This window comes from Aphelocoma coerulescens, chromosome 2 (assembly GCF_041296385.1).
Source record: "Aphelocoma coerulescens isolate FSJ_1873_10779 chromosome 2, UR_Acoe_1.0, whole genome shotgun sequence".
NCBI lineage: Eukaryota > Metazoa > Chordata > Aves > Passeriformes > Corvidae > Aphelocoma > Aphelocoma coerulescens.
The window spans coordinates 114831566-114859014 of NC_091015.1; the positions used below are offsets into that span (position 1 = coordinate 114831566).

The 27449-nt window shown below is 38.9% G+C and overlaps 1 protein-coding gene across 11 annotated transcripts in view; it reads left to right on the plus strand.

Moving 5' to 3' along the window:
- The window catches only part of PPP4R1 (protein phosphatase 4 regulatory subunit 1), a 65567-nt gene that overhangs the window by 2056 nt on the left and 36062 nt on the right, over window positions 1-27449 (plus strand). For 4 of the 11 annotated variants that reach the window (XM_069004428.1, XM_069004438.1, XM_069004430.1 and 1 more), the window contains 2 exons: window positions 13049-13184; window positions 21264-21370. In XM_069004428.1, coding sequence (XP_068860529.1) covers window positions 13049-13184; window positions 21264-21370 — 243 coding nt within the window. Of the gene's footprint in view, window positions 1-7340; window positions 7380-7476; window positions 7496-13048; window positions 13185-19715; window positions 19759-21263; window positions 21371-27449 lie in introns of those variants that run through there. The other 7 variants (XM_069004432.1, XM_069004434.1, XM_069004433.1 and 4 more) reach the window with 4 other exon arrangements.

Sequence of the window (27449 nt, forward strand, 5' to 3'; positions counted from 1 at the left end):
TTAGTTGACTGCAAGACAGGAATTGAAATGATCTGTAGTCATTGGAGAGGTGACTGAAGGTGTGGGCTCCTGGTGCTGGTCTTAATGTTATGGTCTTCAAAAATGAAAGAAAATATATGCATGGAGATATGACTCAGTCCAGATGAGAGCATCCTGAAGGCAGCAGCCATAGAAATATAAAAATTTGAAACCTCATTAAAAATTACTGAGGTTTTGATGTAAGTAGGTAAAAGCAAATGTCTCAATACTTATGCATGGTATTTTAAGAGAAAAAAACAGGACTCTGTGTGCATCAATGTGTGCTGTCTGGATGTAGTTCAGTCACACAGTGGCTTTTATGGTTCTAAATTTTACATGATTTTGTTCTTGGGTGGTATCTGTGAGCCAAAGAAAAATAGTATAGATCAAGGAGACCGTACATATCTCGTCAAAAGTACTGTTTCTTGTGCTGTATTATTTGAAATAGCTGTGTTTTGTACCCATATACAACATGTTTTACACAATTATGAAAATGTTTCCAATTGATTGGCTGCACATACGAATAAATAAAATAACATACGAAAAAAAAATAACATAAAAAAATAAGACAGAAAGTTGCAGCTCCTGCCTGAACCCCACCCTACAGTATTCCTCTGTTGTAAATATTTCAAATGTTTGCAGCTCTTTCAAGTAGCAGAGTTAGACACTGGTTTAGAGGTGTATTACTGAAGTAGTAGAATGCAATAGTGATAAAACTGGAAGTGCTGGCAGCTTTTATGCCTGTGTGATTCTGCCAGCTGCATTCTTCCTATTAAGTGTGCTAAGCTATGTTTAAGGACAAGCAAGGGAAAAATACTTGCAGGCATACCTGTAGTCCTGGGGGTATGATTTAGGAGGAGGAATTAGGTAGATTTAAATAGTGTGATTGATCGTCTGTTTTGAAAAGTGAACTATGCTTTCAGTAAATTTTGGGCTTTTAGTTGGTCTGATATCAAGCAATATAGTAAAACATCTGTGAGGTGTACTGGAGAAATCAGGGGTGTTTAAGACTGGATGCATGTGTCAAGGTCTGGATTGGACATCTGAAACTGAGACTCTGATTATGCATAAGGCTCAGGACATTTCATTAGATTAGGTGTTCCTTTGTAGCTCATCAGTGAGCCTAGGTTTGAGCCTGAATCATGAAATTTGTTGTTGTTGTTGTATTGTTTGGCTTGTTTTTTTCCCTTTGATAATGAGAATCTACAGTGTGATTCAGTGTTTCCTTCTAATGAAGGAATCGTTAAGGTGACTTTAGAGATACCTTTTATTGGTCATGTTCTAAAGCAGTAGGAGAAAGTCCTGGAGTTGAGCAAACAACCACGCACAGTTGCTGCTGAAAGTAATGAACCAAGCATCTGTGCATCTTTAAGATACGCAGAGTGAAGAACAGCTGTTTTATGATCTTTGTCTTTTCAGGTTTCTGGAATCGAGTGTTCTCCTGGAAAGTTGGAGTTTAATCAACAACTTGTACAACTGTACAATTTGTTCTTCTCATTCATTATGCCAGCTTGTTGGATGCTAATTAACCTGAAATATAGAACAGTAAAGTACTGTATCTTTGGAGTACTGTTTTAACAGCTGCTTTTAAAAAAAAATTTCCTTTTCTCAAAAGACAAGTTGATAAATATTTAGGTTAATGAAGCATTCCTAGATTTTAAAAGAGAACAGTAAATCTATGCTGTTGGGAGTAGTGGTTGAGAGTATATGCTGTGGAAGGCACCTATTTAAAAAAAAAACAACACTTCCTTTTGTTGATTTGTTTAAGAGGTCAGAGATTAAGCAAGAGCTTTTTTAAGAAAGGCTTTCAGAGAGTGGTTGATAAACCAGCTGGATTGACTTAAATAATTAATTTCAGCTTTGGTTTGCATTTCTATTTTGAAAGCTTCATATTATTTTTCTGCTCTTGGTTGCTTGGTAACCACTGGAAAGCTGAATTTTTCTTTTTCTTGAGGTGAATGCATACTTTACACCTGGTACATTAAACAGATGATTGCCTTAAGTAGTTACATAGCTTGCAAATGGCATTTCAGTACTTTGATTTTAGCTGATGTTTCACTTCTGTAGATACAGCTCCTGATATCAAAGACTGTGATAATAATTGAAGAAATTCTGGTTCTTCCATCTTCAGCCTGTGGCTTTTCCTTGTTTGCTAGCTTGAAGTAAAAGGGAAAATAACCCAAAAACAAGACAGCGAGTGTACCCTGGCTGAACATACAGAAGGCTATAGAACAGAAATTAATTCCTAGATGTGAGTTCTAGGAATATCATGAAAGACAACTTCATTGATTCTAACCCTTCAAATAAGGATTGGATTGTTGGCTTCCTTGGTCTTCTGTCTGAAATCTTGTGCAGTATACGAAAAGAAGTCAGGGAAAATCTGGCTTTTGTTCAAATTTTTATTTTGTGCATACAAAATCAAAATAGAATAGTACAACTGTTTAAGCTAAGTATAGACCAGGAAAGAACATAAGCAGCAAAAATGGTTGCAAAGCAAATGTGGGCTTGTAGAAGTACATCTTGCTGATAAATAAAGTGTTCTTTTTGACTCTTCCTAGACAGTTTGTGTTCCCCCCTCCCCTGGCTCTTTCTGAAGGTTGAACTGATCAGTACAGATAGATGAAATGAAACGTAACGTGATGCTGATGTCTTTCAGTCTGACCATTGATGTGTACGGGATGTGTGCTCTAAAAAATAGAGCCATCTGCAATTAGAATTCAGATTTGGAAGGAGGATAGCTTTATTCAGCTCATTATTTTAATTGTGATTTAAATCAGGAGAGAAAAGAAATTTTGATCTGATAACTGGTTTTAGTATTGTTTTACATTTGTGTTTGGAAAAAGTAGTTGTTAGTGATAGCTGACAGCTTCATTTGCGTGCTATGTCAGGACTTCTGGTAGTTGCAGGTATATGTGCATGCTTTGGTGGTTATGTAGATTACTCAGATTTTGAAACTTTACCTTTTGCCATGCTGACAACGGTGAATTTCCTTTTTTGTACACTTAGTTTCCAGATGTTTTAACTAAAAATGCAGAAAATGGAGTTTTAATATGTATGCATCTAGACAGTTCTAGTTTAGAACTGTCAAATGAGTTTTTACAGATAGATAGATATATACACACACCTATGTGTAAACTTGTTTTCTTTAACACAAGTGTTTAATGGTATGATAGATTTAAAATTTGACAATAAGCAAATCTAATGTTACTGTTTGGATTTTACTAGTGGATGAAACAGTTCAAAAACTAAAGCCAGAGTAGTGATGATCCAGCATAGCTCTGTTTTTATTATTGAGTTCTTTTCCATTGATTAAAAAAGGGAGGACAGGTCTTCCTAGCCTCTCCTCCCAGCAGGCTTCTCAGTGAGTGAACCAGTTATTTAGCTGAGCTGAAGAAAATTCTCTTTGTGCGTCTGCAGATGTCAAAAGCTGTTTTATCATTGATGCTATGTTCTTTTTCCAGGTGATGAGCAAATCATCTGGCATTAGCAGTGAGCTTGTGGTGGTTGAATGCTTTTAATTAAATTACTCTCTTAGACTTTGAGTTAAGGCACAAGACTCTTTCCAAATGGAAGCCATTTGAAATTTAATTTTTAAAACATTTTAATGATAGTTTAAGTCAAAAAGTGTTGGTTTTTTCTTTGTTGTTGTTTTGTTTTTATAAAATCAGTCTGTATTTCCCTGTGGTGTCAAATCACAGTCACAGCTTGATGCTGTGTTGTAGTTTTTATTCTCTGGCAGTGAATTATGCTGGCATAACATGCACTCAGTATGTTAAAATTCACCTTGACTTTCCCACAGCTGTTCATAGTAGTATCAGAAGCTTTTGCACTGTGGTTTCTTTGTTCCTTCACCACAGAATAAGAATTAGCAGATTTTGTTATGCTGTTAGTTGTTTTGTATAGGCTGCCTGTTGTGTCACTTCTTAGACTTAATTCCAGCTTTGAGTATAGCTAAATTTCCAACATGATGTTCGAATGCCCTCTCGCAGTACTGACCTTTTGATCCCATCAGAGCCTTAGCTCTGCTGAAAGAGTGCTGAGGTCGTTTGAGTTACTGGGTTGGCATTTCAGCGTTGCAAAAAATTAATAACAGAAATTGATGGCAGACCTTCTGTAGTGATTGGAATCAGTTCTCTGGTGTGACTGGGATTCTGCTCCCTTGGGAATCCAATAACCATTCCTGGATGCTAATGAAGCACGTTGTGTTAAGTCGGTTGTTTTCCCTGGAGATTGGGGTTTAATTCTCCCAACACTTCAGTTCATTTCTTTGTCTTTTAATGTGGTGATTGACCCTCATAGAAACTGGGAGACTCAGGTGGATGGCTGTGTCCTCATGGAATTCTGGTGTTAGTGGTCTCAGGTGGGTAATGGTTAGTCTCTCTCCAGCAACCTCTTAGAATCTTAGAGAGAAGGAGATGATGTGAGGAAAGGATTGTGCTTGATTTGATGTAGGCTAATTAATCTTGCTCATGCAGCTGCATATGTTTTCTCCATTACACCTAGTAAAGGGTTGAAGAAGAGGTAATTTTCTAGGCTTTCAGCTTTCCAAGGCCACTAGCATCATTTCTGATGCGGGAACATTCTTTTCACTAGGCACCTTTTATTATCCCATCTCTGGCAGGGATCCTCAATTAAGGTTGCCAGCTTTTTTTTTTTTCTTCTTGTCTCATGATTTATCGTCTAGGGCTTTGGGTATTCTCCTCCTTCTCCCTTTCTCTCCCACTTGGAGCTAAAAACCAGAGGGAGTGAAAGAGTCATGAGGGAGTTGGAAGTGTTCAAAATCCTAAGCTTAAGATAGTGGAACATTGGTGCTTGCAGTTATTTCTGACTGCTGACCTATTGTGGAGGTGGCAGACTGCAGTGTGTTGAAGATAAAATACTTTTCTTTCCTATATGTGCCTTTTGCTACTAAGACTTTCCCTCTGTGTGGGCAGGAAGTTTTCATTGCAAGAGTTGTAACATGAGCAGAACTGGATGAAAGGATAGCTTCTGCTTTGAGAGCTGGAGGAACAGTTCCCTCTTTGGAAGAGCAAGGCAGGGACAGCTGCCCCTAAAGGTTCCCAGAACATCAGGGCTCCTCTGTCTTCTTTAGAAGGTATAGTATAAGAAAAACTAATGTGGCTGTTTCTTGGTTTGAGAGGGATGCTGCAGTTCTTCCTGGCAGTAGGGTGTTAAAATCCTACTGTATAGGTTGAAAAAGTGTCAGGAGTATGTTTGTGAAGGGTGTTTGTTTGCAACAGCGGAACAACTGCATCGACAGTTGAGACCACTGGTTTAGTGGGTTTTTCTTACTGTTTTTAAGGTAAAGAAAAGAGAGGCAAATAGTGCCACAAGTATGCATTATTCTCTGTACAATTTCTGGAAAAGCTAAATAGATTAATGTATAAAACTGACATGGTATATGAGTGATATTGCAGACTCTTGAAGCATTTTTCTCTGATAAACAAATATGCTAAGGGAATTTTTTTTTGTGTTGTTGCTATAGTGCCTGAACAGTTCCCAAATATTTGAATGGAAGAGAGACTACCTTTTCCTTCCTCTATAGCCTACAGGAGGAACAGCTTGATTAGTCTGTAGGGATACTTGCTTGTGCAAGTAATGCAAACATTAAATTGCATTGAGATGAACACCCATGACTGTTCTTACTTTTTCAAAGAGTGAATCCCCTGCATTCTGTACTGCTCAACCTTCTCCTATAAAAAGTTTTATACTTTATACTGAGCACAGACAGGAAGAGTGGGGAAAGTTGCAGCAAGAATTTCTCTGTATGCCTGGGAAACACTGAGGTTTATCCCACCAAGAGTTTTGAAAGCTGTCAAGCAACATCTCAAGAACATTGTCTGGGATTTAAGTGGAGAGAGGAAAAGTGCAGTTAGGAAGTTCCAAGGGATTTATGTTGCAAAGCCATGTTTTGTAGATTATGGATGTACTAGTTGTAGAGCTTGCCTTCTCTGCAGTGTTTAGCCTCAGTGAGTGTATTTTAGTTGCTGTGATGATGCTGTTGAAGTCACTGCACAATGGAACAACACTTGGTAGCTGATGTATCATAACTCATGGTGTCACATCAGTGGTGTAAAGTTTACACAAGTCCTTGGAGCGTTTGAGCTTCAGCTGCTTGCTTCATATCTCTCTCCCTTGTAGTGTTAAGGCACATATAGTTTGAACTTGCAGTTTTTGTGTGTACCAGATACCCAGTTGTGTGGCAGAATTTGAGCATGGCCTGAAGCTGAATGCATGTGTCCTGCTGTGGTAGGACCAGGGAGAACATGTTGATTGAAGATGGAAATAGGATTTTCCTAGCAGTGCTACAAAATTCTCAGTCAGTCATGAGGTCAGTTAAAAATCCCATGAACAGCAGTGCTCTGCAGAGAGAAAAGGAATACCTTTCTTTGATGGTAATGTCCTCGTAGAGGAGAAAAAAGAACCTTAGAGGAACTTCCTGCTTGCATTAGCTGACTTTTGCTTCACTCCAACCTCATTGAACAATTCTGAAATGCATGGAGTTGTTTGAAAGAGGTAGAAGACAGGGACTTAAAGGGCAGGGAACTTGAGTGCCTTGGTGATGGGCGTGACATGCTCCCTACAGGAAATAGGCAGACAGAATGTAAACTGTTGATTGTTTTAACTGGTAGCTTGGATGTCCTTCTCTTTGTTTCAGTTTCCTCTGGACCAGCATTTTTTGCCAGTCAAACTGTTAACTGGTACAAGGTACATTCAGCTGTTGTGCAAATAAAGACTAGTGAGCATTATGAGGTGGAGCTGTTTGGTTTTTTTCAGAGCAAATCAAGGATTTTCAATGCTGCTTGTGTATGCCTCAAAGCAACAAACTTGTGTGTAGCTGCACCTATTTTCCTTGCTTAAAGAATTTTGTACTGCCCCTTGTTTCCTCTGATGCTTTTTGGGAAATGCACCTCCTTTGGCTGCTTGATAACTATCTTTTTATGAAGGCCTTTGCTAAATGAAAATATTCTCATAGCCTGTTATGTTTAGGCTGCTGGGTCTTTGAAATTTGCTGTACCATGCTTGCATCAGTTCTGTGTGTAAACAGCTGCTGATTTTTTGATTCCTGTGTCTTTCATCTGCTGAGTGCTCCTCTGCCCTAGCCCCCAAACCTGTACCAAACCTTTATTTAAAGGGTTTGCTATGCCTGTGCTTTGAGCTGATAGCAAGCTCTGCTATCAAATTGCTACATAGGGGCTAATGTGGTAAGCCTTGCTTGTTGGCACAGCAGCTTTGCATCAGAGCTGCGTTGCATTTCCCCCTTTCTTCTTCCTTGCTCCCGCCTCTCTACTCCTTCTGCCCCACCCCCGAACCCAGTCCCGCCAAACTCGGCGTTCAGACAACAAAGTCTGTGCATACAGGTGTGGTAACTTGACATTCATAAAAGGCTCAAGTCCAATAGTGCTCCATGGTTTGAAGGGCTAATTTAGGGAAGAAACACAGAAGGAGAAGGGTGGTTCTTGTTTCTGCTAATATGGTAAGTGGGCTGGAATCTAAGATTATCACTTTCAGTGATAACTTTTGCTGAGTAGAATCACACACCTCGTGGCATCTCAGTTGCATTTTCAGTCTTGGACTACAGCAGGAGGAAAACAGAATATTTTAAGTGTCTCATGGAAAAAAGAGCTCCTCCCTTCTGATGGTGGGTTCTGTGATGACCAATGACTTATGCCTGGATTGGGCAGGCAGGGTGATAGAATTCAACATGACAAGCACATTTTGTAATGTTTGTGTGATTGTCATTGAAATAGCTGTTGGTTAATGTTACTGAAGCAGTGCAATAAATTTGTGGTAGCAAATGAACCTGAAATAGTGTCACTGATGCTTTGGTCTGCATTGTCACCACAGAACCAGAGCTGGGACATTGTGCAGTAGGAAGGGGTTAAGAGTAGTGAGTGCAGCTGTGAACAAATGCAGATGTTAAAGCATTGATGCTCATGCTGAGGTGAATTTCTCTTTGCAGAACGTGGAGATGCAAAGTGGTGTTTCTTACAGAAAGTTATATAGAAATGAATGTGTTTACAATATTGAAGGACTGAGAATATTACTTGTATTCTGCAGAAGTTTGAATGTAAGGTGAAATTCTTCATTTGTAGCATGGAGGGCAGTAATTTAGAACAAAACCTGCTGCTTTTATTTTGCGATCATGATATCAAATGTCTGGGCTCATAAGATTACAATTTTTGCTTTACAGTTAAGCAGAAAAATTACTTGCCTGAACAGCAGAACAGAACCCAGTCCTTTCTGCATATAAGTGCAGTATTATCCTGACTATCCATATGATAACAATTGATGTAGAGTGTAATAAATAGCTTATATTAAAATTGAATAAAAATTAGTCCACTTCAGTAGATATATCCATAGCAACTGCCATATGGATTTTGTAGGAGATCTTGAGAATTCTTTGGGCATGCAGAAGATAAAATGAGAGAACTGTTAATATTAGCTGGAAATGTTGAATCCTTAAAGCTGTTTGTTCAGCTTTCAGAATTGAAAATTGCTTATTTTTTGTAGAATACACATCTTGTTACTGAGTTTCTATGCCAAAGCAAAGAAGAATATGTTTCTGCTATGGAGCTCATAGCAAATATAGAAGAACAAAAAGAATACATATAGGCCTTGCTACTGAACAGTCTATGGCAGGGAACTGCATTATTAAATAAGAAAGTTCTTGCATTATTAAATAAGAAAAAATAGCAGTCATTTTTTTCAAACATAATTTTTTGCACCTCTCTGTAAAAGATCCAGCATGAGAGATCTTTGTGAAAGGTACTATGAGGATGAGATATGTAGTAGAAAAACCAATTCCCTTGAAAATTGGCCTAGAGATTGTGGTTTTATAGTGGACTGAGTTTTAAATGGACCTCTCTTTTGTTGTTGTATGCTCAGCCAAGCTTGGCCGTGGTTGACTAAGCACCTCTAAACATAGTCTGCCTCAGCAAGATTGCTGTGGTAGTTCATGTTAGTTAATAACTGTGTCAAGTTATTGTTGTATCCTTGCCATAAAACAGAGGAGAGCTTAAGGGAAACAGGAGAGCTTAAAGCAGGGAATGTTAGTTATATTTTCACACAGTACAGTATGGACCAGATGCAAGATAGAGAGACAAGCCCAAACAACTTCTACAAAAAAACCAGTCAAATCTTTTGACAGGAAAATGAAGGTACACCAAAGAGAAGTTACTTGGCTTCTGTAATACAGCAGGTCAATGACAGTCTTGTTATGTGATGCTTCCTTGTGTTTGGCAGTCATTGTGTAGAGTTTTGAAGAGAAATTTTCAAACTTAGTCTGGATAAATTAATTAATTTATTGATTTTGCTCTGCTTTGGTACTTGAGTGGACAGAAATAGGGGTACTGTGTTTGCTTTTGACATCATTATGCAATTGCTGTTTCTCACCCTGACACCACTAGTGACTTTAAACTCCTGGGATAGGGTGTTCTTACAGAAACTCCTGTTTTCTTAGCTCTAGTTTTGCATGTTGGTGTGAACATGTAAGACCAGAGGAGAAGGTAGGTAAGGCTCTGCACTTGCATTTTCAGTGGTGTCTTGTAGCTTATATGCTTTCTGTGGATTTGGTCTGTACTTGTACCAGTTTGAAAAAGTGGAGAAAAATAAGAAAATTGACCCATGGTTTTTCTGCAGGAGGAAAGTAATATGTGGTCCTGTTGTCTGGTCTACATTCTGAAGCAGGAAGAAATCTCTATGTTCTGCATTTGAATTAGCCAAAATTTGTACTGGTTTTGACTGGCATAGAGTTAAATTTCTCCATTATACCTTGTATGCAGCAATATTTTGGATTTGTGCTGAAACTAGTGTTGATAAATCAGTGTTGTGTTAGTTATTGTTAAAGACAGGGCTTACAAAGTGTCAGGGCCTTTTCTAAAAATTCCTCATGGTGCCTTTCCCAATGAATAGGTTGGAGATGTGCAAAGTATCCTCATAAAAGCTACTGTGAAGAATTTTAACTCTGTCCCAGCCCAAACCAGTACACTTGCGTTGTTTAAGGGTATGTTTTGCATTTGTAAAATTTACACAAGGTCCTGTGGTAGTTGGTCAAGTGCTCAAAGTTGGGTGGAAGGCAGGGTTAGGGCTGAAGAGGCAATATGCAGCTAACAACCTTTTTGATAATTGTTTTGGTACAGTGTGGAGGGAATAGCGAAGTGAGTTGGTTTATTAAATAATGCAAAGTATGTCCTTTATTCATTTTAGATGAGGAGTGGTTAGATGTTGGTTGTTCATATTTGTGGCAAGTTGAAGACAAAGATCCACTTGAGGGGCTTTGTTAGAATGGAGTTAGAATCGACTGTGTCTTTTGGCTTGGATTGATGTCATGAAAGTGAAAATGAATATATAAGGTAACTGTAACAGTACTTTACTGGAACTATAAACTGATCATGTACTGATTGATTTATTTTTACCGCCCTTTTCTTCCCTGTATTACAGCTGTGTTAATCAAGATGTTGCCATTTGAATGATCTCTTCTGTGACTATGAGCTGAGATGCTGGAATTATTTAAATAAAAAATGTTGTTTGGTAGCAGAGGCACATCAAGCTCAATGTAGTGCTAAGCCTAATTTTACAATTCATAAGCTCAGCAGAGCCAAATCCACACAACTCACTTTCTGTTTGAACTAGTAGGAGACATCAAACAGATAAACTGTAAGCAGATGGTCATATTTTTATCATTGGTATTTGCATCTGTTATAGAGTGGATTTAGCAGTTGGGTTGACTTAACTGGTTTCCCGAGGCAAAAATTATAGAAAAAATAAATGTAGAGGGTACAAGGAGGAACATAGAACAAAGCTGAGGTTGGGAAGAGAGAAATGGAGTGAGTAAAATTGGTGATGCATGTAATGGTCAGCATTTTATTTTTTTGTATTCATGAGTTTGATAGCTAAATAAAAATATATTGCTGACAATTATTTTTTCATTGTTATTTTATATATTTATTTTAATTATTTAATTAAATTAATTATTTATTTTAATTATTATTTTAATAATTGGTATTTTGACATAGTTTCTTCAATTTATGTTTTTAAATTTACATTGGGATCAACAGACTGGAATAGAAAAATAGGACCCTGTCAAAGAACTAATTTCACTGTCTAGTTTGGAGAGAAGGATACTGAGGGGTGACTTCATTGCTCTCTGTAGCTTCCTGAGAATGGGATGTGGAGAGGGAAGTGATTTAACTTTTGGTCAGCCCTGAGGTGGTTGGGCAATTGGACTAGATGATAGGTGAAGGTACCTTCAACTGAAATAGTGTAGGTGTGAGATGGCAGAACTGAAAACTCAGGAAAATCCCTGGTTTCAGTTGGATTGATGGGTTGAATTAAAGGCCTACGAGCTTGTGAAAGGATGTAGCCTGTTCCTTGTTAACCTGGCATGAAGTCCTAGCTTGCATTATGAGTCCATTTTTACTTGCCTCCCACTTCCTGTGAAAATAAAACTGATTCTTGCAAAAAGCCCAAACCAAACAACAAAAATTAAACCTAAACAAACCCACAAACCCAAACCAAACACAAGTTCAAGCAGTTATGTAAACCTGGAGTTGCTAAACACTTTCCCTTTGTGTTGCAATAGCTTTTTGCAGCTGATCTTTCTTTTCAGCCTCTTCTTCTTCCCCCTGCAGTTTGTTATTCTATCCTCTACCTTAGACATATCTAAGGCCACTAATTCCTCTTCTCAGATTGCTCTTCCATTTCCTTTGGCTCCTGGTACACTTTCTTCCTTGCTCCCATCTCCCAGATTGTTCTTACACACTTGCTCTTTCCCCATCAGTTTTTCATTTGATTTATGGCAAGAATTTCATGTCCTATTGGCAGCCACAAAATCTGGTCCCTTGTGCAAGGTTGGGACCAGCTGATGTCCATGGATTCTCTATGTAGAAAATGGGAGAATTACTTTGTTGGTAAAAGGATGCCATTAACTTAGTTTACGTCTAAAAATACTACTCTTCCAGAGCTCAGTGTTTGCCTTTTGACATTTGAAGTACAGTAAGGAAGATGTTCAGGCAGTGGTAGCTGCTTACGTATTCTGCATGTTGAAAATAATGATACACTATCTTGTGAGCAATTTATGTAGCACAACATAATTGTATACAAAAGTAAGAGGACAATAATCTTTTTTCTTCCTTCGGTAGAGTTCATTTTTAAAAAGTCATTGTTGGAGTTGTAGAGCTGTCTTCTGAGTTTCTCTATTTGCAAGTTTTGAAAAGGCATTTCAGAGAGATTTAGCTAGACTGAATAGAGGTAGTGTACTGTAGTGTTGTGTTTTCAGGACTAATGGAGGTGACCTGGTGTAGTTCTTTCAAATAGGTGAATGCATTTGCAGCCAGAAGTGTGTGTTTTCTATGGGACTGACTTTTAGAGCAGTTTTGAGGGCATATGGAAAGTAAAACGGTGGTAATTCAAATCCTAATTCTTAAGCAGCTCTGCAGAACAGGATTGGACCTCTTTCCAGTTCTTTGGTTCTGTGTTGATAAAGGGGTCTTTGTGTATGAAGTTCCCTGATGATGTGCTGGTTAATAATTATGCAGTAGGTGAATTGTGCCCATTTTATTTGGTAGTCACATCTAGCAACACACACTGATTTTTTTTAATATGCTTGATTTCGATTTTTCTGGTTTAGAACAAAGTCTTTTTGGTCTGTTAGATCATGTTGTATAAACTCTGGGCTACCTATAGCTATGATTTGAGTATGTGTCTTCAAAAAGCTGACTTTACAATTAGATGGAAGTCTTCTGCTTGAGAAAAATACAAGGTATAAAAATACTTAGGAAGTTTAGTTATGCATCTTACTTGGGAATTTAGAGAAAATTACTCAAAATCCATTTATACATCATCAGTCACACTTGTATAGAAAAAACTTTATGAGGGCTGGGGAAGCTGGTGGGAACAATGTGGTGCAGTTACTAAAGATGTTGTCAATGAGACCTTGCCTAGACTTCTGTATTTCAGACCAACAACAGACATCATTTTAGTGTCAAACTACTGTGATTATAAGGAATATTTCTGATGTCTCTGATAGTTGGTGTGGATGACTACAGCTCAGAGTCTGATGTGATTATTATACCTTCAGCCCTGGACTTTGTCTCACAAGATGAAATGTTGACGCCTTTGGGAAGACTGGACAAGTACGCTGCAAGTGAGAACATATTTAACAGGTATGCTTTTTAAATGTCCTGTCTGGCTAATAGTATGCAAACTATTCATCTGATTAAAATCTGACTGAAGTTGATTTGCATGGAATACAAATAATTTCAAAAAACCCAACACTTCTACAAAACTCTTTGGTTTCCACCCCTCCTTCTGTTTGTTCATTCTCCTCCTTCTTAGAGCAAAATATTAAGGAACAGAAAAACATTTGCTCACCTTTTAAGCAACTGTAGTAAAGGATGTTTTAAACTTCTTCATTAATTGGACCACATCATTTAGGTTTTTTTGCAAATGCTAACATTCCTGTTGGCACAGGACTGTAAGATGATAGTAAAATCCATCCATGACTCTGTGTGAAAGTGAGTTTAAGAAAATACTTCATGAAAGGTCAGGAGAGCATGATGAACAGCGCTGTAGATTGCCAGAGAAACCCAAGAACTGTATTTCAGTATCAATCTCCTCTGTAATTTACAGTTTTATGTGTTGCTGCTTCTGATTATTGAAAGTGAACTTGCTCAGTTAATAGCGTGTTCTGCATTTTCCCCTTTTAATTTCTGCATTGCCACTGAGATGGTTGTTTCATTTAAAAGCACAGGTATTAGCATACTTCAGATGGACACACATCCCATCCCATCCCCTTGCACTCAGACGCTCTGCACTCAAATGGAGGAACACAAACCCATGGTTTATTTTAATGGGAACTGTGAACAGTCACAGGATCACAGAAACGTATAAAATACATAAACATTGAGATTTTCTGGTATTTTATTCTGGTGGTTTAGTTTGGGCTTCAAGTAAGCTTTTAATGAAGTGTGTTTGCTTGAGTGTTAAATTCTTAATACAGTAATAGGCAGAAGCAAAGTCTATGATCAGCCACCTAATAGGATGGCCTCTGTTTTGTTGTTCATGGCCTGGGTTCAAAAAGGATTTAGCCCTGTTCTTAACTTTAGTCACGTGAACTGTACTTAAAATCCACACTATGTGTATGAACATACCATTGAATCGAAGCTGAAAATTGCAGAATGGTTTCTCTTGTTATAACCTGCATAAACCTGTATGCACAGATGAGTTCTGAAATATGCCTCATTTTCAAATTTTGTTTTTTTCCTGAAATCCAGAGTTTGTTGTATTTTACAATTTAAGCTGAAATTGGCACTTTGTCTACCAGGAGAGAGTTTTTGCATGTTTTGACCTTTCATGGAGAGGGAGGGAAGAGAAGCCTTTAGGGTTCCAGGTGACAATTATGTAATAAAAGCCAGTAGGTAGGAGAACAAACTCAGAAACTCAGGTTGTGTGTCTTGAATTTTAACCAAGAATGCTGGTCCTAATACTTTACTTGCCCCCACCTAAGAAAAAACTGTATCTGATTTCTCAGTATGGATTGCATTGGATATGGGGCATACATAAACTTGGAATCTTTTTGATTAGTCTGTCCAGCTTTGTGCATCCTGTGCTTTCCTGCAGGGAAGGTGATCAGAGTAACTGTAGTTTTTCCTGATTTTTTTTTTTCCTGTGTTTGCTTGTTTGGATTATTTTTGCTGGTACAAACACGGTTTTTTAATCCTAGCTCTCTCTGTTGTGTTATGTAGCATAAGAAAATAGAGGAAATAGAAAATGGTAATTATTAGTGGTATAACTGTGAGTAGCACTTAGATCACAATAAATGATAATAGCTACTGCAGTCGGTTTATGATGATTCAGCATTAGTCAGTCTCAGAATAATAGGGATTTTTGCTAAGCAGAGGAACTGGACTGTTTAATAGGAAAAAGGTTAATTAAATTACATTTGTTTATTCCTATGTCTTAGTGTGGTATCAGCACATCCAATTACTAATGAGTAGTTTTAAAATTTTTAAAATACTATGATTGAGTTAATAGTGTTTTGGTTGTTTCTGTGACCTGGAACCTGTTTTTCTGTGGAAGCTTCAAATTACACATCCCAAACTCTTGAAACATAATCATTGAGTCTGGGTAAATTAGGGTAAGATGGTTTTTCTTCCCTTTAATTGGATGAATTTGCTTTTAGTATGGCAGCTTTAATCTTTAAATTTCATTTTAGGTATTATTTCTCTTTCCATTTGGTTTTATTATCCTTTTCTATCTGGTTAGTCATCTACCTGTGCAGCATATTTGCAGCCTGTGATTGTATTGAATGATTAGAGTGAAGGGATTTTTAACAACTACTGTAAAAGTTTAGTCTCCTTTAAGTGGAATCCTTGAGCACTCGTGATCCCTCGCCACTTGTTCTGAGATGGAAATGAATCAGTATCTGTGTCCTAAAAAATTTCAGGAGACAGGACTTGGAAATAGGAATGTCTTCTTTGTTTAAATACATAAACATTTTGATAGGATGAACTGAAAAAGAGAGAGAGGTAGGGAATCCTTTAACAGCTTCCGAAGTGGTGGAAGGAGTTGCTTTGTGACAATTTCTTTTATGTTATGGTTTACATTTTTACTGGTTTGGGTGTTGCTCATGAGCACCACAGATGTTGCCTTAGTCTATGAGAATGGAGGGGAACCTGACAAATAGTACAATAAATGACCCCTGTTGTGTCTGTAAAACAAGGCAAGAGGGAGTCTGGCTGTGGCTTGATTATTGAAGAGCCAGCCTCCAGACCAGATTTGAGAAGCATCTCCAGCATATGCCTTAATAATCCAACATCAGATTGCAGCAAGAGTAGATGTTGAGCAGAAAGCCAAAACCATCACCCTAAAACACAGGGTCTTCTTGTGTGTGGTAGCACTGGTATGTGTACATACATACAAGGATGATAATTCCCTTTTGCTATTTGCTTTAAAAACCAGTTGCTAGTTGCTAGTGCAGTTTGGAGCATAGCTTTTGTCTCTTTTCTTTTTTCATGTTAAAATCCCTTGTGGGTTTTCTAATCTTTCTTGCCATGAACCTGCTTCCATTCCTCATTAAGAAGGCTCAGAAGTGTACAGCACTCACCAATAAATCTGTTTGAATAGTGAGGCAGTTCCTGAACACAGATCCCTCGTTTTCATAAGCTTATGAGGAATTGTTGTTGCTTTTTCTCTTCAGACCTAAGCAGATCTTGACAGAATACTTTCATTCACGAGTATGGTCAGTCTTGGCTATCAAGACTGTATCTGCATATCTACGTAGATAATTTGAAACTATCCTTTTGCCAGGCTCCTTTGTGTTCTGAAGTACATCTTTGCTTTTCTCTTGGGAGAATACCTGATGTCCTTTGAAAAAGTTTTTTGGCAACAGTCAAGCTTAAAATACTCATAGAACAGTAGTAAGTGAGGATATACTGGATCTCAAAGAGGGATTAAGCATATGTGTGTACTCATGTACATCTTATAAACAACACTTTCACAGGAACTTCATTGAACTGTATTTTAAAACTGGGACTTGCATGCATGAAGTACCCCCACTAAAACAGAAGAATGCTGTAATTACAGGATCCCTGCTGTAATGTATATGAAAAACCTCTCTTAAGACAGTTTTGTGGGATGTTGAGACTACTTTGCCTTATTTTCATTTAGGTATGATCAGACTATAACCAACAAGTTAATTGAGAATTTGGTTCTCCACAGCTGCAGTTGTTTTTCTCCCCACTCCCTTCCCTTCTGTCTCTGCAGCCTAGCCCAGTGTGGTTTCTTTTTTGGGTATATGAGTACTGGCAGTAAGGAAATGCTAAACTCATGCTGAAGACATGCAGGTGAAACTATACTGGCTTTGTTCTGACAGGGACATTTCTCATCGTTTTAGTATAAATTAGGTTATTTTTCCTGATCTCTAACTTTATGCTGTTTTTGTCTCAGTGTTCCTGATCCTACTGTATGTCAAGAATAAAATGTAGTAAAAATGAAAAACCTCAAAACAGGGGGTTTTTTTTGCACGTAAATTTGCAGGTCTGTGCGTACCAAATAAATCACTTACATATAACAATATATCTTGAGAAAGTTTACCTTTTAAGTGTATGTTAAAATGATTTAAGCCGAACTAACCAAGGACAGAACCTTCCCAAAGCACTGAGAAAAGTCGTAATTACTTCAGCAATACTTGAATGTACTTCTTCATGGTTAGCCTTTCTTCTTAGGAGTACAGAGATGTTGATTTTGAAACTGGGAGTTTATTCTGAATGTTCTCTGAGCTTGTTTGGGGAAAACACTGCCAAGCTCAGTTACTACTGCCAGTATTAATTTAAACACAGAATGTCATTGGTGCTCTCAGGCACGTGGTGTGACACTTTGAGATGTCTTGTGCAGGGCTAAGAGTTGGACTCAGTGGTGCTTATGGATCCCTTCCAATTCAGCATATTCTGTGATTCTTTGAAATTTTGATTTACAAGTTCTGAAAAAATGGTTGAAGAAAAAAAAAAGTATCTCTGGTTTTGTTTCAGTTTTTTAACATATGCTTATTAGCTAAATTCACTCCTTGTGCAGATGAAGTAATTTACATTCTAAAGTAGAAATTTATTAAAGGGCTAATGATGTTCAAAGGAGTTTAAACAAAGCAAAGATATTTGTAGTTCTTCTCAGAGTATATTGTCATAAGACAATATATAAGACATATATTATGTCTGTGTGTACAGTCTTCCAAATACCTGTCACCTGCATTTGGCCATAAAGGTAGGATGTTTGTAATCTATTCCCATTTTGTCCTGCTGCTAATTGCAGTTGTGTGCCTACAAGATATCCTAACAATCAGTTTTCCCTAAGTTTGGACAAGATCATGAAAATTTGAATTTTGCTGAATATCCTCCACTTCTGCACATAGTACTGGAAGTGCTTGGACTGCATGCTACATTGCAGCCTTTGATCTCTGCCCTTTCTTTGGTGTGCAAACTATTTAATGGATAAATAGATGCATTGCTGTTTAGGTGGCAGTCATAGACCAAACTCAGCTATGATGAATAAATCATTTTAAGAGCTCACAGCTGTGGGGTTACTGATTTGAAGCATCACTTGCCAAAACAGCTTGCAAAAGTCTCTTTGGCCCTAGAGGAACTGTGTACAAGATCTGAGTGAATGGGCAAGAAGATGCAATTCTGTTAGTTGTTGTGATGAAGACAACTCTTCTGGCACTGAGAATGTGTAAAGGTAGAAATTCTTAGTGTAGCCTAGTGAGTATCTCATTAGAGGCAGGTACTGCACAAACCCAAGCCAGTGGCAGGAGGGCAATGGCAAGAAGCCATTAATCCTTGTCCCAAATTGTGCCTTCATTAACTATAAATAATGTACAGCAACAGAATATTTGCTGTTCAAATCACTAATGTCATCATTAATGGTGGTGGACTAATGTGTGTCACATGGGTGCTTGAAGGAGTCTGATTCCCGGTTAGAATGCATTTTATGCAAACACATTGTCATTATCCCTAGAAGAAACCTGCTTAACCTCTTTTCCCTGTTACAGGAGATACCTCCTTGCCTCTGCAACATGAAGCATGTCCACCTATTTTTGTTGTTTTGTCTGTGTCTAGACCAGACAGATAATCCTTCAGAGCTATGTTAAAAATTCAGAAATGCTCCCCTGGTACTCACCTGGCAAGTTGCAGGGCAAGCTACCTCTTGCCTTGTGTTACGGTACTCTGCATTGGGAGTTCACTGCATCCTCTGTTGTAGGCTTTCTGTAGCTTGGCTGGCAAGAAGGAAGATCAAACTTCTAGTCCTGGCACCAAGTGGGAGCTTACAGGGCTCAAGTCATTCTACAGTAGTTGCCCATGTGCCAGGTCATAGCCTGTGGCAAATACGAAGAAGGTTTAGCTGTGTCCTGTATTTATGTTTTTGAGACAAGAAGAATTTTGGGAGATTGTTGGGATAATGGCAGAACTAGATTATGGCCTATGTTTGGAGAGCATGAGTGGCTGTCATCTCCCAGTACACAGGATGGATGTATGGATGAATGAATGAATGAATGAATGGAGTGAGTTAAGAGTTTATTCTGTGATTACTGGCTGCCTACCCAGTTAGGTTTGCTGAAGTGAGTTTAGCTTACCCTGGTACCCTTTGTTGTTTTGCTTTTTACCAGAATCTGCCTGTTGTGAGAGTAGATCCATGTATTCCTTTACAATCCAAAGAGGGAAATACCATCTGGATGCAGGTGGGGGCCATCTGCTACATTTAGTGCATGGAATAAGTTGAATGGGTTTAATAGATAGGTCAAATCTACTTCAGGTTAGGATTTCTGTTTTCTTCTTCTCCTCTTGAGAAGGTTTATGGTTTCCTGCATAGCCACACGTCCAACCCTCAGGAACTAGCGAAGACACTGTGGCATTCAGCGACTATAATCCAGGATACTACTAACAAAGTTCTGTGAGAAGATGAGAACTTCTCAAAACTCCCAGCATAGTAGAGGGCCATTCCATAGTCCCCAGGAGTCAGATGGGATTTTGTGCTGTTTATTAGATGGGTTGTAGTGCTGTTCACTGTGGTTCCTTACTTGCTGAGATTCAGTGGGTTAGTTGACTTGTCTCTCACCTTCCAGGACTACATTTAATATGTAGGAGATACATGTCCCCGCAGGCTGGCGTATGAAATTGATTCATCTGTTCCTCTTCTCTTTTCAGAGGTGTCCAGCCCTTTAAAAGACCAAGTCAACTCTGCTTCTAGGTTAGTGTGTCACGTAGTCTGTTTCCCTCTGTTAGGATTTTGATGGCTGAACTTTAATTGCATATCAAAATCTCTGCTGAGAGATATTGTACTTCTGTCAAGTTGAAAAGAGCAAGGGAGAGGAAATTTGTTAAAGGCAAACAGTTTCTTCAGTTTGTATTTTAGAAGATTTTATACATCTGTATGCTGAAACAGTTTAGTTTTGCAGGTGGCCAATGTGAAATATTTAAATTACTGATTTTCAGTTGGAGAAAATAGAAATGTCTGCTTAGCTTTGGGAATTCATGGAAACTGACTGCCTTTCTCTGATTGCATGGAATTGTGAAGTTCTTAAGCTCACTAGGAATGTAACCATCTCTCTTCTTACCAATTGGTGACCACTGCTCACGTTCACTGTTTGTAGTGAACATGATAAAGTTTAGGTATGCCTTTGCTCTTGTCTACAGCACTGCTCTTTGTTAACAGTGCTTCTACCTAGGCTACATCCTAGGAGTGTTTCTGTCCTTCAGTTCTGGAAATAACTGGCATTTGACACTTGGTGCTTCAGCATTTTGTTTCAGGGCATTACCAGATCTACCAGCATCTTCGACACTGGCCTATTCCCATTCCATTATCCAGGGATAATCCTGCTAGCTCTCTGAACTGATGGTCAACCCATGTTATCCAAAAGGGGATATCCAAAAGAGTTACACCATTGCAGGCTGGTTTTGAGGAGAAAGGTTGATTGCAAGACATTCCCAGCTGCATTGTTCATAGGGCTGTCTAGGTACCTGATGGGTATGACTTTGTAACATAGGCTGCAACAGAACAGAACCAGACAAAATCCCAAATCTTGTCACTCAAAAATTATTCCATAGAAAATTGTCTTGTGTATTCGAAGTAGTAACTGAATTGATTATGACTTATTTCATATCTTCTTAATGTTTCTACTTTGCTTAATGTATGTCTCAGGTACACATGGGTTGGGTAGTGCATGTTATTTTCACAGTATATACCCATAGCATTCAAATGAAGTTTGACTTTTAAATGTCTCCACTGGTATGAAAATCTTCAGCTTGAGTGTTCATGCTTTTGTGAAATAAGTTCAGAACTCTATTTAAAAACATTTTAATGACAGTAGTGTTACTTTGCTTTGTATGGAACAAGTTAGGAAGTTCAGAGATGAGGATGGAAGGCTGATTCTGATGTCCTAACATTCAGCTCCTGTTTGCCCACTTAGCAAGTGATTACTATTTCTGGTCTTGGTGGCTGGTTTCTCTTATCCTTGTAAATGAAAGCATACTTTCAATGTTACATTTAAAGCTAACAATTCTTTAAGATTATGCCAGAAGTACTTATCAGAAGTAAGAATTCCCAAAGCAGGGCTAACTAAATTTACTGACCTAAGAGTGAATATATGTAAAATTGTATTTGGTGTAAGAAACTTGTATGATTGCACAACTTTTTGATTTAGCTGTATTTCTGGACACAAATAATGCTGATTTTTAATCTTTCTTGTAAACTAGGCAAATGGTGGCTCGAAGTTTGCTGGACACTTTGAAGGAAGTCAGTGATGATGAGAGAGATTGTATTGCTGTGTTGGAGAGAATCAGCAGATTAGCTGATGATTCAGGTAGGTAGCATTAAACATTTTACTGGGTTAATATGGGAAAGTCAGAGGTGCTGAACCTATGTTTAGCACAGGACCAGTGTGTTCTTTCTCCAGTATTCAAACTAGACTTCTGCAAATACAGTAAAATAGTGTAAAATTTAATTTTTCTAAATAATCCCCCAAAGATGACTTTCTTCCTTACTATTTTAATCAACAGAATTAACACCCCTCCAAAATGTGGGACTGCAGCTTTCCACCAGTACATTCTTAGTAACTTTTGTTATGTACTTTTGCTACTCAAGGCATGATTATTTTAGATTTGTAGATAAAGATTAGGTTCTTGCCTTGAAAATAAACTTGGAAACCATCTGTCCAAAACTCCTATAAATTTTGATAGAATTTAAATGCTGAAGTTGTTCCTTTAGACCTTTTTGGGCAACCAGGTGTGAAGGTAAGAGAAGCAGCAAGAATTGGTAAAAGTGCAAATACAGAATCAGAATGGTTTAGGTTGGAAGGGACCTGCCATGGACAAGGACACCTTCTGCAAAACCAGGTTGTTCAAAGCCCCATCCAGCCTGATCTTGAGCACTTCTGGGGATGAGGCATCTACAACTTCTGAGTAACCTGTTCCAGTGCCTCACCATTTTCACAGTGAAGAATTTCTGCTTTGTATCTAATTTAAACCTACCTTCTTTCAGTTTGAAGCCATTACCCCTTATCCTGTCACTACAGGCCCTGTGAAAAGTCCCTCTCAGCTCTCTTTCAGGCCTCCTTAGGTATTGGAAGGCTGCAGTAAGGTCTCCCCAGAGCCTTCTCTTCTCCAGGCTGAACAGCCCCAGCTCTATCAGCCTTCTCTCATAGGAGAGGTTCACTAGCTCTCTGATCAGTTTCATGGCCCTCCTCTGGACTTGCTGTGACAGGTCCTTCTTATCTTGGGGTCCCTAGAGCTGGGTGCAGCTCTGCAGGTGGGGTCTCACCAGAGCAGAGCAGAGGGGCAGAATTCCCTCCCTTGCCCCTCTGGCCACGCTGCTTTGGATGCAGCCCAGGACATGGTTGGCTTTCTGGGCTCTGAGCACACATTGCTGGGTCATGTTGAGCTTCTCATCAACCCACACCTCCAGGTCTTTCTCCTTGGGGCTGCTCTCAGTCCATTCTCCACTAACCCTGTATTGGTACCAGGGGTTGTCCTGGCCCAGGTGCAGGACCTTGGCCTTGGCCTTGCTGAACTTCATGAGGTTCATGTAGGCCCTGTGGATGCCATCCCTTCCCAACCACACCACAGAGCTTGGTGTTGTGGGCAGACTTGCTGAGGGTGCTCTCCATCCCACTGTCCACATCACCAACCAAGATGTTAAACAGTGCTAGTCCCAGTATTGACCCCTGAGGAGCTCCAGTTGTCACTGGTCTCCCCTGGATATCAAGCTGTTAACCACAGCTCTTTGAGTGCAACCATTCAGACAGTTGTTTATCCACAGAGTGGCCCATCTGTCAAATCCATGTCTCTCCCGTTTAAAAACAAGGACATAACCAGATAGTGTCAAATGTTTTGTGTAAGTCCAGGTAGATGATTTCAGTTGCTCTTTCCTTATCTACCAACACTTTAACCCCATTGTAGAAACCCAGCAAATTTGCCAGGAATGGTTTGACCTTAGTGTTTGCGTACCCATCCTTATTTTCCATGTGCCTTCTCACAGTTTCCAGGAGGATCTGCACCATGATCTTGCTAAGGCACCAAGGTGAGACTGGCCTGCAGTTCCCTGTGTTTTCCTTTTTTTCTCTTTTTAAAAATTAGGGGTTTGTTTTCCCTTTTCCATTTGGTGGGAACTTCACTGGACTGCCACAATTCTCAAATACGATGGATAGTGAGTGGCTTAGCCGCTTCTTCCACCAGTTCCCTTAGGATCTGTGGATGCACTGCATCAGGTCCCATGGACTTGTGCACCTTCAGGTGTCTTAGATGATCTTGAACCTGATCTTCTTCTGTGAGCAGTTCTTCATTCTCCCAATCCCCACCTTCGCCATGTGTGACTCAGGTGGAGAATTTGCCACTGAATACTGAGGCAAAAAACGTCATTGAGTACCTCAGCCTTCTCCATGTTCAGGGTAACCAGGTCTCCCACTTCTTCTATAGAGGGCTCATATTTTTCCTTGTCTTCCTTTTATCACTGGTGTATCTACAGAATCTTTTCTTGTTGCCCTCGACATCCCTGAATAGATTTAATACTTTGAGGGCTTTAGCTTTCCTAACCTGATCCCTGGCAGTTTGGACAATTCTTCTGTATTCCTCCTAGGCTACCAGTCCTTGCTTCCACCCTCTGTAGGCTTCTTTTTTTTTGCTTATGTTTGTCCAGGAGCTCCTTGTACATCCATGCAGGCCTCCCGGTGTTTTTGCCTGACTACTTCTTGGTTGGGATGCATTGCTGCTGCACTTGGAGGAGGTGATCCTTGAATATTAACTGTCTTGGGCACCTGTTCCCTCCCGGGCCTTATCCCATGGTACTCCACTAAGCAGATCCCTGACAATGCCCACAGTCTGCTCTCCTGAAGTCCAGTGTAGTGAGCTTGCTGTGCACCCTCCTTGCTTTGAGTAGGAGGGCTCTGTAGATCCAGTATGTCTGTTGCTAATCAATATATTGGGACTGCTGGGTGTTTGGAATAAAAGGCAAAAGCGAGAGAATAATGAAAAACAAATGCAAAAGAAAAGGAGTGCTTAAAAAGCACTATGATGAGGGAGTGGATGAAGAGAAAAATGGTTTGGACAGAGCTGGGACAAAATTATGCATTAAAGATGCTCTAGAAAGAATTAAGGGCTTGATTTCAACGTAGCTGGTACACTTGACACACCAGAAGGAAGAAAGTCTAACAGCAAAACATCTGTCATTGGTGGAGTGCTACGGAGAGAAATTTTTATTAAATCTTGAATGAGAAGAAAATGTTTCTTCTCTTTAATGTCTGTTAGTTTCTCTCCCTTCTTTTGGAACTGAAGAAAATAATGCTTTCCAAGGGTAAAAATATGTTCTTCTGATTTTTGTTATTCTGTCATTACTGTCTTAATTTAAAATGAATGTTTTTAATTTTCTGAGGGAATGTCCTTGTTTAGCCAGGAAAAGTAACCTGTTGTAAGCATTACATAATTGAATTGAGTACCTCTCCAAGGATTCTATAAAAGGGAAAAAAAGTCACTATTCACTTACAATAAAATGTCTTTGAGAACAGTGGCATGCTACTGTTTTTTGAGTGCTTTCCTAGCAAAGCTCTGCTTCTGAAATCTGCATATACAGTTGCCTGTTTGTGTGGCCTTGTGAATAGTTTTGAGCATCAGAAACTTTCTGAGCTCCAGTTCAGTTTAGAAAATAGGACAGATGTGTCCAAGGGAAAATGGCCTCTTGCAGCAACTTGTAGCCTTAGGCTTTTCATTGGTGACCAACTTAGTGTGTCAAATTGAAGTTTATTTAGGCAGAAATGCAGTGGAAGCCAAGAGCTGAGCTCAAATCAGTTTGTTGCCTTTAACAAGGGTGGGGTACATTTTTAGTCAGGGCTGATACTTTCTCAGCGTCAGTAAAAGCAGCAGTTCAGGCTTTTCTTGCATTGTAGAAGTTGTCTCAGATCTGCCGAACTGGTAGTGCTGGATTCTGGAGCTGCCCCACAAATAAAATTTCTGCAAACTTAACTGTGAGTCTTGTGCCTCGAGCAGTTGCAGTATTGGACTTGGCTGGTTTCGGTAAGACAGGTTATTAGGATATCCTTGTGTTTTAAACCATGTGAAAATTCATTAGGCACATAGATCTGCTTTGTGTCTTCTTAATATATGAGCTTGACTATTATTCGTACTGCAGCGCAATGGGTTTTGTTTGTTTTTTTGTTTTGGCATTTTGGTTTTGTTGTGGGGGTTTTGGTTTTTGTGTGTGTATGTTTAAGGTTACTATTAGTTTTTGTCTTGCCTGATGCTTCTTTCCACTGACGATATTTTTTTCCAATTTTTCTGTAAAACATAAAAGGCCCTGAATTTGGAAGAAGAAAACATTGTAAAAGTGTCTGTGTATTTTAACTTGCCTGGTTAGAGCAAGATATTTGTATAGTTAGAGCCATCCTGGAGTCAAACCTTCATGTTTAAATGCTTAAATAAATAAAAATAAAAACAAACTTGGAAGTCAAACTAAACTACGACTAAGTTCAGGTCTTTTCACTTTTAATTGTTGATACTTGTCAGTCTTAGGCAGTTTTTTTAACATTTGGAGCTCTTTGTCTTCTCTTGTCAAATCAAGTCATAGAAAGCGAGGTAGTTTTCCTTTTTTTTTTTTTTTAGTGGTTGGTATAATGAGGTTGGAATTGAAGAATGTACCCAGGCTACAGTATCTGTTCTCTTTCTGGGCTACTGATGCTGATTTCTAAAGTAGAGGTACCACAGAGAACTAGAAATACCAGCTCTACTGAAGTTATCCTGGGAGTCGTCTGTCCTGTTACCTTGCAACTTCCTAAGTCTTGCAGTTGGGCTGATGTTTTTCAAACATGGTTTTTGCTTGAAAAAGAATCAGTCTCAGGGTTCTTTTAAAATTCTTTGCTTTTGTGGTTTGTTGGTTTGGGGGTTTTTTTTTAGTTTTTTTTCAGGTTTGTTTTGGTTGTTTTTAATACCTTTCCATAAGCTGGGGATATGCTGAGACAGCCATTTCTGTGTTTAAAAGCAGGAGAATTTCCAATCCTTTTCATTCTTCATCTACTGTGACAAAACTTTGAGAACCTGAATGTCTTAAGAACCTAAATCTTGGTTGCGCTGAATGCTGTATTAATGTGGAATAAAAATTAATCTTTACTAGAAAAATACTGGGTCCAAATATATGATAGTAGGATGAAAGGCTCAAAAAAAATCATGAGAGTATGGTTTGCTATGATTGATACATATCTTGAGATCCCAGCTGGCTAGCCAAGACTTGAATTTTTTGAGGCATCATGGCAAAAGCAAATATTAGCTGTAAAACTGGTTTTATAAAAACTTTTTGTCAAAAAAAAAAATCTGAAAGAAATAGCTTTTGATGGAAACTCATTTGGACTCTTTGAGTAGAGTTGTAGTGAATTGTATTTTGTGAAAGAGAGTTTTGATTAGCATTGTGTCTGCAGATAAAAATGATATAAAGTGTATCTTCTCCTGACAGGGTAGTTTGCACTCCTCCTAATGAATTAATTCCAGTTTACATGTGGGTAATGAATTAGTTACGTTTACACTTGCAGCCTTAAAATCACTGATGTGTCTCTCCTGGGAAAAAATACCCACTTCAGGTGGTACTGAAAATGAGCTGCTCCCAGTGCTGGCAGAGCACAGGATTTGCCCTGCCCTGGTATCATGTGCTGCTGTTGTATGTACATGGCAGCACAGAACAGCTGTTCCATGGAGGGAACCCATGAGTGGCATTTGGGGAATAACCTGCTGCCCACAAGGCCCATTGCTAAAGAAAGTTATTTTCCAGATCTGACTTTGGAAGACTTCAGAGTTTGTCTTCATTGCTGTAGTTGAGTGTTGCTGTTAAATCTGCAATTCTGCTGTGGGATTTGGAGATTTTTGAGTCCTAAACTCTAGACTTCCCTACTGTCTTTGGTACCGAGTTTCCTAGAGTAGTGGCAGCTACTGCGATACCTTGCACTGCTTTTGAATCTCCTGTTCAATCACTTTGTAATTTCTCTGTTTCCTTAGGGATGTTGGGTATGACTTCCCACTTAAATGTTTTTATGGTGTCTTTGAATCGATGCAAGCCCGGAAGCAGTTTGGTGTAGAAGCCCAGTGCTTGGCAAATGTTAAATTATCCCCCATAAACCCTTGCTAGATTAAAAATGCTTATCTTTGTGTTAAAACAGCTGGGTCTTCTTAATTCTCAAATGTAGACTAGCCACAGGCTTGTGAGAGCTTGAACAAGGGCCTTATGTCTGATTTTTTCACTTAAGTAAATTAGTGTAATTCAGACATTTTTTATTTGGTACCAGCTTGTGAGTAGCTTAGATGATACAAGATTTCATCATTGTGTGCTGAAGTGCGATTAACTGGCTTTGTTAGCCCCAGCCTGAATTACTGCATTATTGGCATTTTGCTTAGTGTGCAAGAGGCTCCAGA